Source organism: Mobula hypostoma, chromosome 9 (genome assembly GCF_963921235.1).
Source record: "Mobula hypostoma chromosome 9, sMobHyp1.1, whole genome shotgun sequence".
NCBI classification, from domain to species: domain Eukaryota; kingdom Metazoa; phylum Chordata; class Chondrichthyes; order Myliobatiformes; family Myliobatidae; genus Mobula; species Mobula hypostoma.
The window spans coordinates 55972950-55989810 of record NC_086105.1 but is presented as its reverse complement, the minus strand read 5'-3'; the positions used below and the strand labels follow the sequence as shown (position 1 = coordinate 55989810).

Here is a 16861-nt window from a genome sequence, read left to right as displayed (position 1 = left end):
CTCGGTGTCAGAGGTTTGAAATTTTCAGATGGACTCAGTGTCGGCTGTGGTTGGGTGCTTCCTGGTGCTGCATCGGCAAGTTGGCGGCGCTTGGAGGTTCATGGCGGGGACAGTTCTTCCCTTCTGCTGCCTGTGTAGGATGATAAGTCTATCAGGACTTTGAGACTTTTTTTTAACTGTGCCCATGGTCTGTTCTTCATCAAATTATGGTATTGTTTTGCACTGTTGTAACTATATGTTATAATTATGTGGTTTTGTCTGTTTTAGTCTTGGTTTGCCCTGTGTTTTTTTGTGATATCAATCTGGAGGAACGTTGTATCATTTTTTAATGCATGCATTTCTAAATGACAATAAACGAAGACTGAGTTTCCTCATAATCTAAAAAAGATAATGTAGGCTTTTCCTACCTCTGGGAAACCAGAGGTCCATGAGCCAGTAATCATCAGAAGATCAAAGGTAGAGAGGGTCAGTAACAGACCTGGGTGTCACCATCTCAGAGGACCTGTCCCGGACCCATCATATAACTGCGAAGAAAGCACGACAGCACCTCTACTTCCTCTGGAGTCTGAGGAGATACAGCATGTCATCAAAAACCTTTGCAAACTTCTATAGATTTGTGGTGGAAAGTGTGCTGACTGGCTGCATTACAGCCTGGGATGGAAACACCAATGACCTTGAGTGGAAAATCCTTCAGAAGGTAGTGGATTTGGCCCAGCACATTATGGGTAAAACCCCCACCAACCACCGTAGGAAAGCAGCAACCATCATCAAAAATCCTCATCACCCAGGACATGCTCTTTTCTTGCTGAGCCATCAGGTGGAGGGTTCAAGTACCTGAGGACTTGCACCAATAGGTTCAAGAACAGTTACTACATCTCAACCATCAGGCTCTTGAACAAAGGGGGATAACTACACTTACTTAAGAACACTTTTATCTTGTTACTTCATGCTTGTTATGTATTGCTATTTATTTATTATCTGCATTTGCACAATTTGTTTACAGTTTACAGATCCTGTCTACCATTACTGTTCTATAGGTTTGCTAAGTATGCCCATAGAGGAAAATAAAGAATATCAGGATTGTATGTGGTGACATGTATGTACTCTGATAATAAATTTTACTTTGAACCTCGAAATAAAATTAAAGGAAGATTGAACAGAGATTTTATAAAATGACCTGCTTTCATAATTCCAAAAAATGTATCAACAATTTACAGGGAAAACAAATGGAGAACAGTTTCAATTGAATTAAACAGCAAAAGACCACGTTGGGCTCTTACGTTTAGAGTATTAAGGGTTTATAATAGTGAGACGAAGCCTAGGTGATAAAACACATATATGGTAAGTATCTACTGCTGTTAATATATTCTAATTGCACATCATCCCCATTGAAGGGCAATTTCATTGACATGTGGGACAAAAATCACCCATTAACATCCAGTTACTGGCATCCAAATGTTCATATATTTAAAGAACAGGATTTTGGTCAATATTTGGAACAGATCTAAAAAACACAATTAGACTACCATGTAACATATAAGGGGCGCCATGGTTGTGTAGCAGTTAGTGAGACACTATTACAGCTAGGGACAACGGAGTTTGGAGTTCATTTCTCATGCCATCTGTAAGGAGTTTATGCAATGTCCCCATGGGTTTCCTCCAAGTACTGTGACAAAACAAGTTAAAGTTGAAAATGTGCGGTAAATGTGATGTTTCAGTCAACCAGCAGCTCAACATTAACACAGGAAATTCACAGAATTACTCAGTTATTTGTATAATTTCATTCATGACACCCATCTTATCCAAGAAAACAAAGTCAAAAACAATCAGCAACTAAAAACTTTAGAAACAGTGCCTTTTTTCAGTTATTTGTAGTATTTAGGTGTTGTTCAGTGATCTTGAATACTTTTTAGATTTCTAAGAGTTACAATCAGAAATACCTGTTTTTCCCCACTTACTAACAAAATGATATTTTATTTTCAACAAAGTGCATATCTTGTTCACAAAAATTTCCACAGCTATCAAATTGTCAAAGAGAACCTTACAAAACCAAGAACTATTTTTATGCTTACAGACACAATTACTGACATTTACAGTCAAAGCAGCAAAGTATTCCTCTGTTGTTGACTGCTTTAATTGACCTACCTGTAATCAGCTTGCCTACTTCCTGAATATTCATCTCTGGGCCATCTGGAATTTTCATCACCCTGAATAAATATTATGAAGAAAAAATAATTTTTTTTAAAAATCTAGAATTCTACACCAGACTTAAAGTAAAAGTTCTGGAGTGATACCAGCTGGGTACATGTAGAACATCCCAAAAAAAGTATTTTCAACAAAACAACGTCAAGATTTTCAAGCCAGAGTCCAAACCATCACACTCACTGAAATATTTCTATGATACCACGGCCCCAAGATTGTTTTTCTTCCACCCAGCAGATGGTAAGATTCCTCACAACATCAGAGCCTTCATCAGACAGTCAGACTCTACCAGCAAACCACTTTGGTAATCTGACATCTTCCTCAGCCCAGTGACCTATCACTTGTGTGACCATCTCTTAAATAATAATTACCCATTTCTTTCTACTGAATATTTATAAATAGTTCATATTTTTTGAAATATATGGAATATCTCAGCCTTTCATTATTCTCTATCATAATTAGGCTAATCCACCAACTATCTGTGAAATTCCAATCAGTTTCTCTTTCCTCTATCATGAGAACAGTACGATTTGGTACAACAGGCTTACCACCTGGCAGCCTTCCAGCCTGTCAGTCTGGTTGAGTACGCCTAGGAACAGATTTTAAAAATAGTTGGCCTATGCCATTAAACAGGTAAGAGAAAAGAGTAAAACAAAACTTGCAGTTTCTCAATACAGGCCTAAAATTAGACAGTAAGAATTAATAAACTGACAGTGCAACAAACATGCAGAAACACCAAGGTCCACAATTTATCCTTTAATTTAAGAACACAAATTTAAATGTTTTATGGCAGCAGGGTCACATTTGGAAATGTTCAGAAGCCTTTTTTTTTTAAAAATCGATGACTGCAAGCAAACAAAACATTTGCTTTCTCTCTCCCAGAAGCTGCATAAGGAAAAAATGCTATTAACTGACAGGGACTTAGTCCTCAAATTCAGCAGCTGAATGGCCTGTCATTTTATGCATAACTCGTGAAGAACCAACAAGAATATATTAGTGGGTGGTGGGACCACTTACATATTATGGTTCAATGCATTGATTTTAAAATGTCTGATCATGTTTTTTAAGCCCAGAAGCATAACCATCCTCCCTTATACATTAATAACTCAAAAATAATGAAACTACTATCTCTAAAATAGAACCACAGGGTCTTCAATAGAAGAAAAATGTTTATAAATACAGCTTTTGGTTAAAAAAAAGATTCTGTTCCCAGTTATTAAACAACCAGTCTTTCACATATGCAATTTTCCTGATGCAGTAGGATCAGGTCAATGAGTTAATGTTTTTAGATTAAGATGCTAATACAACATTGCATTTCACCTTGGTAATATTACAAGCAAAGCAACCCAGATCATGGTATTTTCTATGACTGCATTCATTGAGCCATGCAGCAGGTATCCCAAGGGTTCGATCTTAAAGGGTGAGCCATTGTTGTAGAAAGAGCTGTTCGGTCTTGTACTGCTGAGAGAGCAACAGGTTAAATGGGATACTTGGAGGTGTTAGAAAAGTGAGATGGAAAAGAGTAATACTGTCACACGAACTTGATCAGTTTGCAGTTTTCCCTCTGATCTGCTTGGGATGGGGCTCAGTGACATAGCCTGGTGCTTCAACTAGCAAGGGTAATTGCAAAGGACTTTGTCTAGATCTTTACACATGTCAACATACCATTTACTGTTTTATTGCTGTATTCAGTAAGTAGATTGGTTGTCTTAACTGATCACTTTTATATTTACAGAAAGAATAAACTTGAGAAAAGGAATCTCTTGAGCATCTTATTAGCAGACAATTGGCATTGGACATTGCAACACTGAACAGACATCTACATAGGAAAATGCCTCTAGGATTCATTATACAATAAATTTGACTCAGATATTAAAGAATCATTAAGTGATTCCAGTGAAAGTACGTTTCTTGGGCCACAGCAAGACTATAAATGTGATGATCCAGTACGTTTCACTCATTGCTAACATTATTCATCGACTAAGTCTTGTTATGAGGTAATGTGATTCATCAATGGAAAGATTCTCAATCTAGAGGGAGAGGCAAAAGATGTTCACTTTCCTGCAGAGCGGAAACACCAGTAGTGCCATGGGTCAATAATAATGAACCTTTTGCTAAATCTAAAGAATATTTGTAAATAATAGATATAGCATTCACCACTTCTGAAGGTAAAAGCAGCACATACAAAATGCTGAGGAAACTCAGCAGATCAGGCAGCATCCATGGAGAGGAATAAACATTTGACATTTTGGGCTGCGACTCTTCATTAGGGAGAGGGAAGAAGCCAGAATGAGGAAGGGAGAGGGGAAGGAACACAAGTCGGCAGGATGATAGAAGAAATAAATGGTTAAAGGAAAAAAACAACAGTAGAGTACAGTGCACCATGGGAAAAAGGGAAGGAGGAGGGACGTCAGAGGGAGGCAAGGAGAGAATGAAAAGAAAGAAAAGGGGAAGGGGGAAGAAATAACAGTAAGCTATAGAAATTTATGTTCACGTCATCAAGTTGGAGGCTAACCAAACAGAATATGAGGTGTTGCTCTCTAACCCAAGAGTGACATGAGAGGAGGCCACGGACAGACATTTTGAAAAGGGAATAGAAAATTAAATTGAAATGGGTGGCGTTTTATTTACTTAGAGCAGGGGTGGCCAACCTTTTACATTCCATGCGTCAATTTTTTCACGCACAAGTTCAAATGCGATTTTTTCATGCACAAGTTCTATATTAACATATTTTTACAAGGATTGTGGGGGTACAAGAGTTGTATGGCGCATCTGAACTCGTGCGTGAAAAAATTGACACATGGAATGTAAAAGGTTGGCCACCCGATTTAGAGAAACAGCACGGAATAAGCCATACTGGTCCTTTAAGCTGCACCACCCCAGCAACTCCCAATTCAACCCTAGCATAATCATGGAACATTTTACAATAGCCAAGTAACCTACCAATTGGTGCTCTTTGGACTGTAACAATGTCACTCTAACTGCTAAGCTACCACAGCACCCTTTTGTGACAGAAGAAGTGAAGATGCTCAACAAGATATTCCCCTGATCTACACCGGGTTCACCAATGTAGAGAAGGCCACACCAGGAGCGTGGGATATAGTAACTGACCCCCAAAAGACTCACAGGTGAAGAGCTTCCTCACCTGGAAGGACTGTTTGGGGCCCTGAATGGTAGTGAGGGAGGAGATGTCGGGGCAGATGTACCACTTGCCCCTCTCGCAGGGATAAGTGCCAAGAAAGGAGAGGTGTGGGAGTGTGTTTATTTCAATGCAGAGAGTATTACAGTGAGGTACATGAACTTAGAGCTGGGATTAGTACACAGACTATGATGCTGTGGCTATTACAGACATTCTAAGGTTTCGATGTACCAGGTGTGCTAGAGGAATAATAGAAGTGGCAGAGATGCATTACTGATCAACTGCAATCAGGTAAGACAACTGGAGGGCTTATTTACTGAGGCATATGGATAGAAATAATAAATATGCCATCACTATGATGGCATGATACTATAAATCTCCAAGTATCCAGCAGGAAATAGAATAGATACGCAAGCAGATTACAGATAAAATGTAAAAGCAAAACAGTGGACAACTTTAATTTCCCCAATATTGACTGGAACTTCCTTGGTACAAGAGATTTAGATGGGCAAAATCTGTTAGTAGGATCCAACAAAGATTCTTGAAACAGTATGTAGGTAGTCCAACAGGGAAGGTGCCATACTGAACTTTATATTGGGAAATGAGCCTGACCAGGTGAATGCAAAGTCAGTAGCAAAGTATTTTGGGAATAACTCCTTAAGTTTTAAGATATTTATGGAAAAGGACAAGTCTAGATCGCGAAGGAAAATGCTAAATTAGGTGAGTAGTTGGGAGCAGTTGTCACTGGGTCCATTTGACATGTGGGAGTCGTTTAAAGACTAGCTGATCAGAAGTCAGAACCAGTATGTTCTGATAGTAAGGCAAATATGGGAAGGTTCAGGAACCTCAGATGATGAGAGATGCTGTAACTGTAGTCAAAGGGAGAAAAAAATATATACACAAGGCTTAGGAAGCTAAAGAAATACAAAGAAAGCAAGAAAGAATCCAAAACAGAATCAGGAAGGCTAATGAGGAATATGAAATGTACTTGGCAAGTAGGATTAAGAGGGAAAAAAAAACAAAACGTGTTTTATACATATTAAAAACAAAATGGTAACTCAGGAGAGGGCGGTCAATCAAAAACAAAGGAGGGAATTTATGCCTGTAGGTAGAGTAAGGTGAAGGACATGGAAGACAGTGAGATTAGTGTGGAATATGTTAATATTCCACACAAAATATTATCAAGAAAGTGGTGCTGAGTCTATTGAAGAACATCAAGGTGGATAATTCTCCCAGGGCTAATGGAATATATCTCATGTTACTGAGTGAAGCAAGAGAGGCCACTGCTGGGATTTTGACAGAGATCTCTCCATCCCCTCTAGCTACAAGTGAGGTTCAGAGAACTGAAGAGAACACAATTTTGTTCATCTTAGGACAATAGAGATAATCTAGCAATATACATAAGTGAGCTTCATATTAATAGTAGGGAAACTACTGGAGAGGATCTCCAATTAGAATTAGGCAAATTGGATTTCGGGACTGTGATCAATCCAACTATAGTCTCTCATTATGGAAACAGATGAAAGCCAAAGCCAGAGTTTCTGGAGAAGGAACAATAAGAGAGCAAGATGAAATATAAAAAGGAATGGAATGACAGATATATGCATAATCATAAAGGGAGGAACTACTTCCCTATTTCAGGCACAAACAAGTGAAAAGACAAACAAAAGGCAACAAGATAGTAAGAGAATAGATCAGCAACCATCTTCTACAAACCTATAAATTGCAAATGACTAGTCAGGAGAGTGGCAAAACAGGTCAGGTCAGGAACCAAAATGGAGATCTCATTGAGGCAGCAGAATGCTCGACTATTATAAGTAAAGGAACTCCTGTGATACTGCACAAAATAAAAATGAATAACCAATAACTAATCTTGCACATAAGGTACCTAAACAGACAGGATTCCCCTGAAATTGTTAAAGTCTGGCTGGAAGATCTGCTAAAATGTTTCAAATCCTCCTTAGTTAGAGGGTTAACACCAAAGTACTAAAATTATGAATAGTTCTTAGAATCATACCGCACAGAAACCAGTCCTATGCTGCAACCGTTCCATGCCAACCAAGATGCCCAATCCAAGCTAGCCCCATTTGCTAGCATTTGTCCCTATAACCCAAGACTTCCAATTTATGTTCCTGTCCAACTGCCTTTTAAAAGCTGTTATTTTATCTGTCTCAACCACTTCCTTTGGCAACTCATTCGACATGCTTATCATCTTCTGTGTAAAAAAAAATTGTCCCTCAGCTCATATTAAATCTTACATAAACCTATGCCCTCTAGTTCTTGATTCCACAACTTTGGGAAAAAGAGAGTGTATCTACACTATATATGCCCCTCACGATTTTCTACACCTCTATTAAGTCACCTATCTTCTAATCTCCAAGGAATAACACCCTAGCCTGTCTAACCTGTTCCTATAACTCAGTCCCTCATGTTGGTGACATCCTCGTAGATCTTTCGCCAGTTAAATAACATTTTTCCTGTGGTAGTGCAACCAAAACTGAACTCGACACTCCAAGTGCAACCTTACCAATATCCTGTACATCCCAACTTTTATACTCAATGCCGTGACTTATGAAGTCAAGTGTGCCAAAAGCCTCCTTTACTATCTGTCTACCTGTGACCCCACTTTCAGTGAATCATGTACTTATGCACCAAGGTCCCTCTGTTCTACAACACTCCCCAGGGCCTTGCCATTCACTGTGAAAATTCTACTTGGATTTAACTTTCTCACATCTAACTGAATTAAGTAACTCAGCTCACTTACTTAGCTGATCAAGATCCCCCTGCAATCGTTGATAGCCTACTTCATAACCCACCATCACCCTCTGCTTTCTACTATCAAGCCAACTACTGTATTTATCCAATTAGCCAGCTTTCCCTGGATTTTATGCCATCTAACATTTCAGAGCAGTACACCACATGGAACCTTACTGAAGTCAACATACACCACATCTACCACCCTGCTTTTTCTTGGTCATATCATCAAAACCTCAAGCAAGTCACAAGACATGACTTTTATGCACAAAACTATGTTGACTACCCCTAATCAAACAGTCTTTCCAAGTATCTTTTCCCTCAAAATTGCCTGTAGTATTCACAGATGTTAGACTTACTAATCTATAGTTCCCAGGTTTTTCTTTGCTGCCCTTTTTAAATAAAGGCACAACATTCACAACCCTCCAGTCTAACGGTACCTCACCCATGGCTCACAGTCAGACTCTCACAATTTCTTTCCTAGGGTTTCCAAAGGGTTTTTGGATATACCTGCCCAAGCCCTAGAGATCTGTCTACCTTAATAAATTCCAAGAAATCCAGCATCTCCTTTATTGTAATGTGGCCTATCCGCAAGACCTCCCCATCTATTTCCCCAAGTTCAGAAGTCTTCATGTCTTTTTCCACATGAAAACAGAGGAGAAATGTTCATTAAGGACCTTGCCCATTTCCTGCAGCTCCACAAAAAATGTCCTCTTTGTTTTGGCACTTTTCTCTAATTTTCCTGCCTAGTTGTTCCTCAATGTCCCCATAGTTATTGGAGGGTCTACATCACAATCACACTGGAGTGACTACTCCCCTCTCAGTCCTGCTAAACTTGTGAACCAAGGGAGAAGTGAGAGGGCCACCAGAGGGAGGTGATGAGCAGGTGAGAAGAGAAGGGGCAAGAGGGGAGCCAGAATGGTGAATGGAAAAACAGAAATTACCAGAAATTAGAGAAATTGACATTAATGCCATCAGATTGGCAGCTACCCAGATGGATTATGACGTGTTGCTCCTCCAATATGAAAGGGGCCTCATCATGGCAGTAGGGGAGCCATGGATCAACGTGTCAGAATGAGAATGGGATGTTGAACTGAATTGGTATATGCGACAATAATAAACTAAATCAACAACAGTTCCCTTCTTTTTCAAGGGGTAAACACAAACCATAAACAAAGATAAGGGATAGGAATAGAGCAATGAAGAAAATTAATCAGGTCTAATAGTTGAGAAAAGGCAAGTTATAATAATAGGGAGTTCTACCATTAGAACAATGAATTATCATTTTACAGAAGTGCTATCCAATGAACCATGCTCTCCAAGATTTCAGGGACAGGAACATACTGCTCCTATTTTGTTGTGTTCTTGTGGATATTTGCACAGGATCGAGGAATTGGCACAGGAGTTGAGGCTAGCATAAATCAGGCACAATAATCTTGAATAGTCGGCCCTGGTAACTGTCTTCTGTATTCTGGTCTTCTTGTAAGCCCAGTCAACTGTGGAAACATTTGTGTGTTTATAAAACAAAACACTTAGGATTGTGATCGGAATTACATTTGTAATTCTAATCACATATAGCGGGGGATAGGAGTATAGGGACTGGGCATCCATAATGAAAATGAGGCAATCAGGGCCAGGGAACTGAAAGTGATTAAGACAAGGCTGAGAGCGGAACAGGACTGGATGCTTAATGTGCCATGGTTTTGACATTTTAGAAACAATACAGAAAGAAGTTAAAGGGTGGGGGAGGCATGTTACTGATAAGAGTCAGCATCACTGCTGCATTTGGTTGGGATTTGCTGGAGGGCTCGTCCAATACTAAATTATAACCTAACTGGCAAAAGGGAATGTTAGATGTCCAGGTGATCAGAGCAGGCAGGACTACATGCTGAATGGGTTGTATAAATACTGAAGGGTATGCAGTCAAAGTAAGGTGTAAAAAACTAACATGGAATAGTAAAAGTCAGGGTACAGCTTGTACAGGACTATGGTATTCAGCTGGGTGACTCTTCAATAGGCAATATAGACACAAGGGGTCAAAAGGATCTCATTTCACATTACTAATATTCTAGATACTATAAACCATAGACTTAACATTCTTTCATTTTAAGCACAGATTTTTATTTGTTTGAAAAAAGGTTATCTTTACCCATGAGCCAGTTTTGAGGGGCGGACCAAATACTCGACCATGTCCAAATTCACGAACTTCAGAATATCCTCGATAATCTTCAGAATGAGCATAACAACTATAATCGCGGCTGATGGCACCTCCTCCTCGGTCATAATCTGGCCTCCTCTGCATTATTTGCACTGTTCTGTGGAAATCCTGCCAGAATACCAAAATATTCTTAAGTTGTGTTTTTTTTATTAAAGATATTTCAATATCTCATAAAGAGTGATTAATTAAACAGCTTTGCTATGAATAAATGGGATGAATAAAGATTTAAAATAATATTTACTGCTGGCAAACTATTCCACAGAGGATGGTGCTGCATCAATTCCTGCTCAGTTACTGGTCAGCAATCAGAAACAGATTTCTCACAAGATGCAGGAAGAACTTAACGTGTCAGGCAACATCTATGGAGCGGAATAAATGTTGGCGTTTCAGGCCAAGACCTTTTCAGCACCTGCAAAATCTTGGTTTTAGAAACAGATTTCTGTTTTATTTTCTCTGCCAAACAATCTTCAAGTCAAGCACATAATACAGATTGAAAAAAGATCTTTGTTATTCTGCATGGAGTCAGAATAGCATAGCACAGAAATGGACACTTCCAACCACATCAATCCCAACATTTTTTGTTCATAATCACTCATTCCAGTTGTCTGTATTAGGACTCTATCCTTCTATGCCTCGTATATTTAAATGTCTCAAACCTAGTGATTGTGTCTGATTCTACAAACTCCTCTAGCAGTATGTTCCACGTATCAACCATTCCCTGTATGAAAATCTTCCCTAGATCTCCTGTAAAACTCCTTCTCAGCCTAAAACTTTAAATATCAACCTAGATCGTGTGGATAGCCAGAGGCCTTTTCCCAGGGCTGAAATAGCTAACACGAGGGGGCATAATTTTAAGGTGCTTGGAAATAGGTACTATGGGAAGTCAGGGATAAGTTTTTCACACAGAGTGGTGGATGCATGGAACACACTGCTGGTGGCAGTGGTGGAAAAATAGGATCTTTTAAGAGCCTCTTAGATAGGTACATAGAGCTTAGAAGAATAGAGGACTCTGTGCTAGGGAAATTCTAGGCACTCTCTAGAGTAGGTTACAAGGTCAGCACATTGGTGGCTGAAGAGCCTGTAATATGCTGAAATTTTCTATGTTCATTGCTCTACTTTGGGAGGACAATAGACTTAGACCCTAGATCTTTGATCAACAACGTTCGTTAGTGCCCTACCGTTTACTATACATCTCCTCCTTCCCAAAATGTATTGCTTCACACTTGTCAAGACTAAATTCCATGCACCAACATTCCAACCAACTGTTCTACATCCCACCACAGACTTAGACAACCTTCCTCACTATATACAGAATGGTCAATCAGGTCATTGGTGACTAATTTCTGAAAAACCATCAGTCTATTTACACAAGTAATACTGAATAGATATATAACCAGATAACTTGCAAAGAGTGTTAAACGTTTATGGCTTATTGGGAATAGAGTTCTTTTTAAACATTTCCCTGCACTTTTGGTTGCAATCTGGTGCCAGGCAGAAATATTAATGTTACCATGGCTCTGGAAAGGGCAGTGCAAACTCTTTCAAAAAATTATTCCTGGAACCTGAACACAGGAGGCTCCCAAGCTAAGAGGGAGGTTGCAAGATACAATCATCTATGTTCCAGCTGGATAGGCATGTTAAGGATTTATCTAACCTAATGATAAACTTTGGTCTTCCCTTTTCAGTAAATAAACTATAAAGTCAGGCAATGCTGAATCTAGAAGTTAGGGGAGAGGGACTAGGGTAGTGGGAGAAGAGAAAGAGTAAGCATGCTGGAAACAAACCAGCATTTCTCTCACATAGACAAAAACTACCAGAATGAGTGAACACTATGGATTCATTAACACTCAACTTGTTAATGATTTCTCTGCAACTCAATTAGTATCAAATTGCTCACACTCAAACTTAGATACTCCTACAAGAAATAAAATGACTTTTGATTCTAGTAATAAATTCTCACTTTTATCAATTAAACACCTAAAACTTCAATCTCTTGTCCATTTCCATCCCTTAGATCTTGGCCCTTCTTGCATTCTATTCATGATGTATGCAAAGGATTTGCTCACTAGACACTTCCAATTCCAGTTTCTTCTTCTCGAAGTATAATTCGGCAACAGGAAACAGCACCACCAATTAATTTTCAAAGAAGAATTATGTTATACCTTAAGAATAGAACCTTTAAGCGTACAATGATCTGGAGAGGTTCATATTAGAACAAAGAAAATTACAGGCCCATAATGTTATACCGACCTTTTAACTTACTTTAAAATCAATCTATCCCTTCCCTCCCACATAGCCCTCCATTTTCCTATCATCTATGTACCAATCTAAGAGTTTCTTAAATGGCCCTAATGTATTTGCCTCTAATACCACCCATGGCAGCATATTCCACTCACCCACCACTCTCTATGTAAAGAAATTACCTCTGACATACCCCCTATACTTTCCTCCAATCACCTTAAAGCTATGCCCCCTCATATTAGCCATTTCCACCCTGGGAAAAAAAAGCTCTGATTATCTACTCGATCTATACATCTTACCATCTCGTACACCTCTATCAAGTGCCATGCAGAGGGCAGAATCAGCAAAGATAAGATTACCTTTGAAATCAACAGCACCTATAATAATAATAATTTATTAGCCAACTATTATAAAACTCAAGGCAGCTTTCCTTTAATATCGCTTTCAAAAAAAGTAACAGCATCTGAAAGTGAGCATCATTGACAAGGCTGGTATTTATTGTCTTTCTCTAACTGTTCTGAGAACATGGTTATACGAGAACAATCTGACTCCTGAATCAGAAGATGGCCAATTTAAGACAGTGATACAACTGGGAAAAGTGTGAATATCCAAGAATGAAGCACGAGGTAACACATGGCCAAGAGCTTTTCAGTGACTAAACAGTTGTCAGTAGAATAGTCATCTAGGGTCAAGGTCAGCAATCTCCCTTTACTAACATTGTCCATGACAGTGAGGAGAAAAGCTTTACACCAGAAGACAATGTGGATGATCCGGATGCAGGAAGTATAATACATATACAAGCAAATGGGGCATAATCCAAACAACTATCAGATATGCATCTTGGGAAATGCAAGAAAGGAAGAGTACATGTGGACAAGTTTCCTGCAGTTGAGTTTTTAAAAGTATGATGGATGGAAGACTTAAATTAGTATCCCCTTGCAACTAAAATAATGAGGACCCAAGAAAGAATAATGAAAGAGGACCCATTTCCCTCAGCAGACACATAATGAGCATAGGTTTAAATCCACTGGTAGAAGGATTAAAAGGGTAAATAAGGAAAACACTTTTATTGAAAGGATTTTTACTGCCCAAAAAGGTGGTAAAAGTAGAAGCCCTCATCGAATTTAGAAGGGTACTTGCAAAGTCCCAGGTGGGATGAGACTAGGAAGTACTCTTTCAACTAGCATGTGCACAATGTGCCAAATTATCACATATGAATTTACTATGACTTAATTGATGCCTCAGGTGAAATACCTGCATCAATATTTACTAAATCTTAATAATTAGCACAGCCTTGCCTAAAATAGATAGGTGAAAAAGACAGCCTAATCATAATTAAACATACTGCGCTGCGTGGTCTTCCAGATTGTAAACGGCCTCGCTGAATTTCACCATAATGTGATCGCGACTCGGACCCACCATACTGTGAACGTGACTCGGACCACATATCCTCTTCTATGCGATACTTATCTGCAAAAAGAAATAGGTCATGAGTGGCACGAATTGAATGATTCACAAACGTTATTTCATGTTTCATTTTTATTGCTGGAAGATTATGCTGAATTCTCATATAATGCAAACTGGAAAGTTGACTGTTGAACATTATTAATTTATCTTTATTAAATTGCAATACTATGGAAATTGCAAAGGATTATATCACCCAACCTACTAATCCCACAATTCAGAAAGCCGTCAAGCAAACTATTGTAACCTTCCCTTCAGTTACTCTTGGGACACACGCTCCACCCAGCCATTCCTTGAATTTGGGCATATTCCTAAAACACACTAGCCAGTTAGCACACTTAACATTAAATATTGTGTTTTCTTTTACTTATTTCATCTATCTTGTCAAGTTTTTCTACTTATTTTGCCTATTTTGTCCAACTTCCACTTTGAAGTTTATATCTCAATTAAAAGTCTTACTATTTTGCTTTCACATCCAAGTTATGGGATTTGCATTGCTTGACATATCCAATACCTATGAAAATTCAGTTAAAAACAAATTCAGCACAAACATACACCACGTAATATCACCATTATATGAGATAAGTTACAAACACAATACAGGGATGTCTAAATTTAACTTAACGCATAGACAAGACTGTAAAGAAAAGTTCACGTGATTCCCTTAACCAATCCTCTCAGGTCAACTACACTGGAAATCACAAACCTCCACTACTAAATGGTCTACAAGTAGCTGGCGATCTTACTCTCTTAAGTCAAATTCACAATACTGATTTCATAGATGAAAACATTGTACCTCAACACAAAAATCAATTAGCACAAGTAAACAAAGTCACAACCCAACCCTCACTAGCACTGATTTATCCTAGGTAGGTTCACTGGCCATCTTCAACCCATCCCCAGTGGTTGACAGCATCTTGTACCACTGGGGAGCAAGACCACTCGTTAATTTGCCTTCAAACAGTACTCTAGAATTCATAGCAGAAAGCACGCATGATCCTCCAAAGAATTAGCAGTCCTTTCTTTTTCCAGAGATCACAGCTACAAGAACACTCAGACCTTGCAACACTACCTGCCCTGCCAATCTAATCAAACTTAAAATACAAACGGAATTCCTAGGGAGGGCCAACAGCCAGACAGATCTCCCAAAAGATCAAAGTTAATGAATAGTCCTATTTAATTCGGTTCCCATCAGGGGAGCATCCTTGCCAAAATCACCAGAATCAAAAACAGTTACGTTCCCCACCTCCATCCACTAACCCGTCCCACAGCTGCTTTATCATTCCCTATCAGTCACCTTACGTACAGATATTCTTGAACCTAACGTCTCTGTATGTACAATCACAATATATGAACTAATCTTGTGTACTTATATTTATTGTGCTCTCATGCTGCATCTTAACAATAATTTCATTCTCCCGTACCTATGTGTGTTAACGAATGACAATAAACCTGAATATTGAATCCACACTTGTTCTGTCAAACAATTCCTCAGCCATGCTAAAACAACCATCTTCCTTCCCAATTCTCAGTCTTGATGTAGGATCGTGACCGAAAACGTTGATGACCCTTCCGCCTCCACAACGATGCTGAAATCCTCCAGCAGCTTATTGACTGAGCCAAGTATTTCAATTTTCCGTCAATCCAATTTTATTCGTTTACGTCCCGACTGTTTTCAAGATCCGTAACGGGCTGTCTTCTTTCCACTTTGCACCTTGTCCAGTGATCTTCCAGACAGCTGAGCATTAACTGCCGGCAGTGTCAAACTTTACTTCCCTGCTTCGAATGCCTCACTTACAAAGAGTTTGATAACTCTCGGTGCTGCTGCAGGCAACTTATCTAAACCACATGACAATAAACTTGACGTGGTTTATAACAGTCGGAACACGTTAGAAGGAAACATGGAATGGGGAAAAGAAGGAGCACGGGGCACCAGTGATCGAGTGCAAGCCTACCTTTAATTATTGCACTGGTATAAACACTAGATAACAACCCAAACAAGGCGAAACGCGGCCTCGAAACAATAATCCAGGGACACCCAGACACCAACACTCTGTCCAGGAACGGACCCTTTACCTAAATCGCCGTCACCATCACCCTTCTCCGCCAAGCACCGCACCGCATCCAAGGAACAGGAAGGCAAACGGAATCACCCGGTCCAACCAGAGCGCCAAATCCCCTCCAGCAGCCCTGCACGGTGGCCAGACATTTTACAGGGCCTCACGATTCACCGACCGCCACATGAGCTCAGTCCGCCCGTTGCTAGGGAAACCACACTCCTTCCCCACCCCAACCCGCCCCCCGTACCTTGCATAGAGGAAGGAGGGTTCCGGGCAGCCGGAGCTGTTGCGCGAATCTCCTTTCGAAACGATTCCCCGTGTTCCGCGGGCCCGGCACGGCGAGCGACCCGGAGCGGGGAGACTCTGACCGAAACCTCGCGAGATGTCGTAACCCCGCCCACTCTGGGCGCCTGACCAATCAGCTCTCTCGCTGCGGGAGAAGGCGGGATGGACTGAGGGGCGCAGTTTCGGTTTTCCGTCAGCCTTTTCCTTTGGGTGAAGGGAAAATGCAGTGGTTGCGTGTTTGATTGATCTTGGAGTAGTGAATCATTTTGAGCCTGTACTATGTTGTTTAATCCCCGTTCCTAGAAGATTGGTGGCACTGGCTTCGGTGTGATAGCTCCGGCTGAAATGTTTCCCCATCCTATCTGCCCTCGGCTGAAGTTAGAACATGGAAAATTAAATCGCCCTGACGCGGTGTGTGTTTTGAGTGCATTTAAATATAGGTGTGAGAATATAAACAGCACTTCATAGATCCTTTGAAGTTATCCGAGCACACGCTCC

The 16861-nt window shown here is 39.9% G+C and overlaps 1 protein-coding gene across 3 annotated transcripts in view; it reads right to left on the bottom strand.

The window, feature by feature from the left end:
• The window catches only part of pphln1 (periphilin 1), a 140879-nt gene extending 124433 nt beyond the window's left edge, over window positions 1-16446 (bottom strand). Inside the window, exons 1-4 of one of the 3 annotated variants that reach the window (XM_063058339.1) lie at window positions 16326-16446; window positions 13900-14024; window positions 10245-10421; window positions 2146-2207 (exon numbers count right to left, since the gene is read on the bottom strand). In XM_063058339.1, coding sequence (XP_062914409.1) covers window positions 2146-2207; window positions 10245-10421; window positions 13900-14024; window positions 16326-16332 — 371 coding nt within the window. In that variant the 5' untranslated portion in view covers window positions 16333-16446. Of the gene's footprint in view, window positions 1-2145; window positions 2208-10244; window positions 10422-10554; window positions 10732-13899; window positions 14025-16325 lie in introns of those variants that run through there. The other 2 variants (XM_063058341.1, XM_063058340.1) reach the window with 2 other exon arrangements.
• Between the last annotated feature and the right edge of the window lie 415 nt (window positions 16447-16861).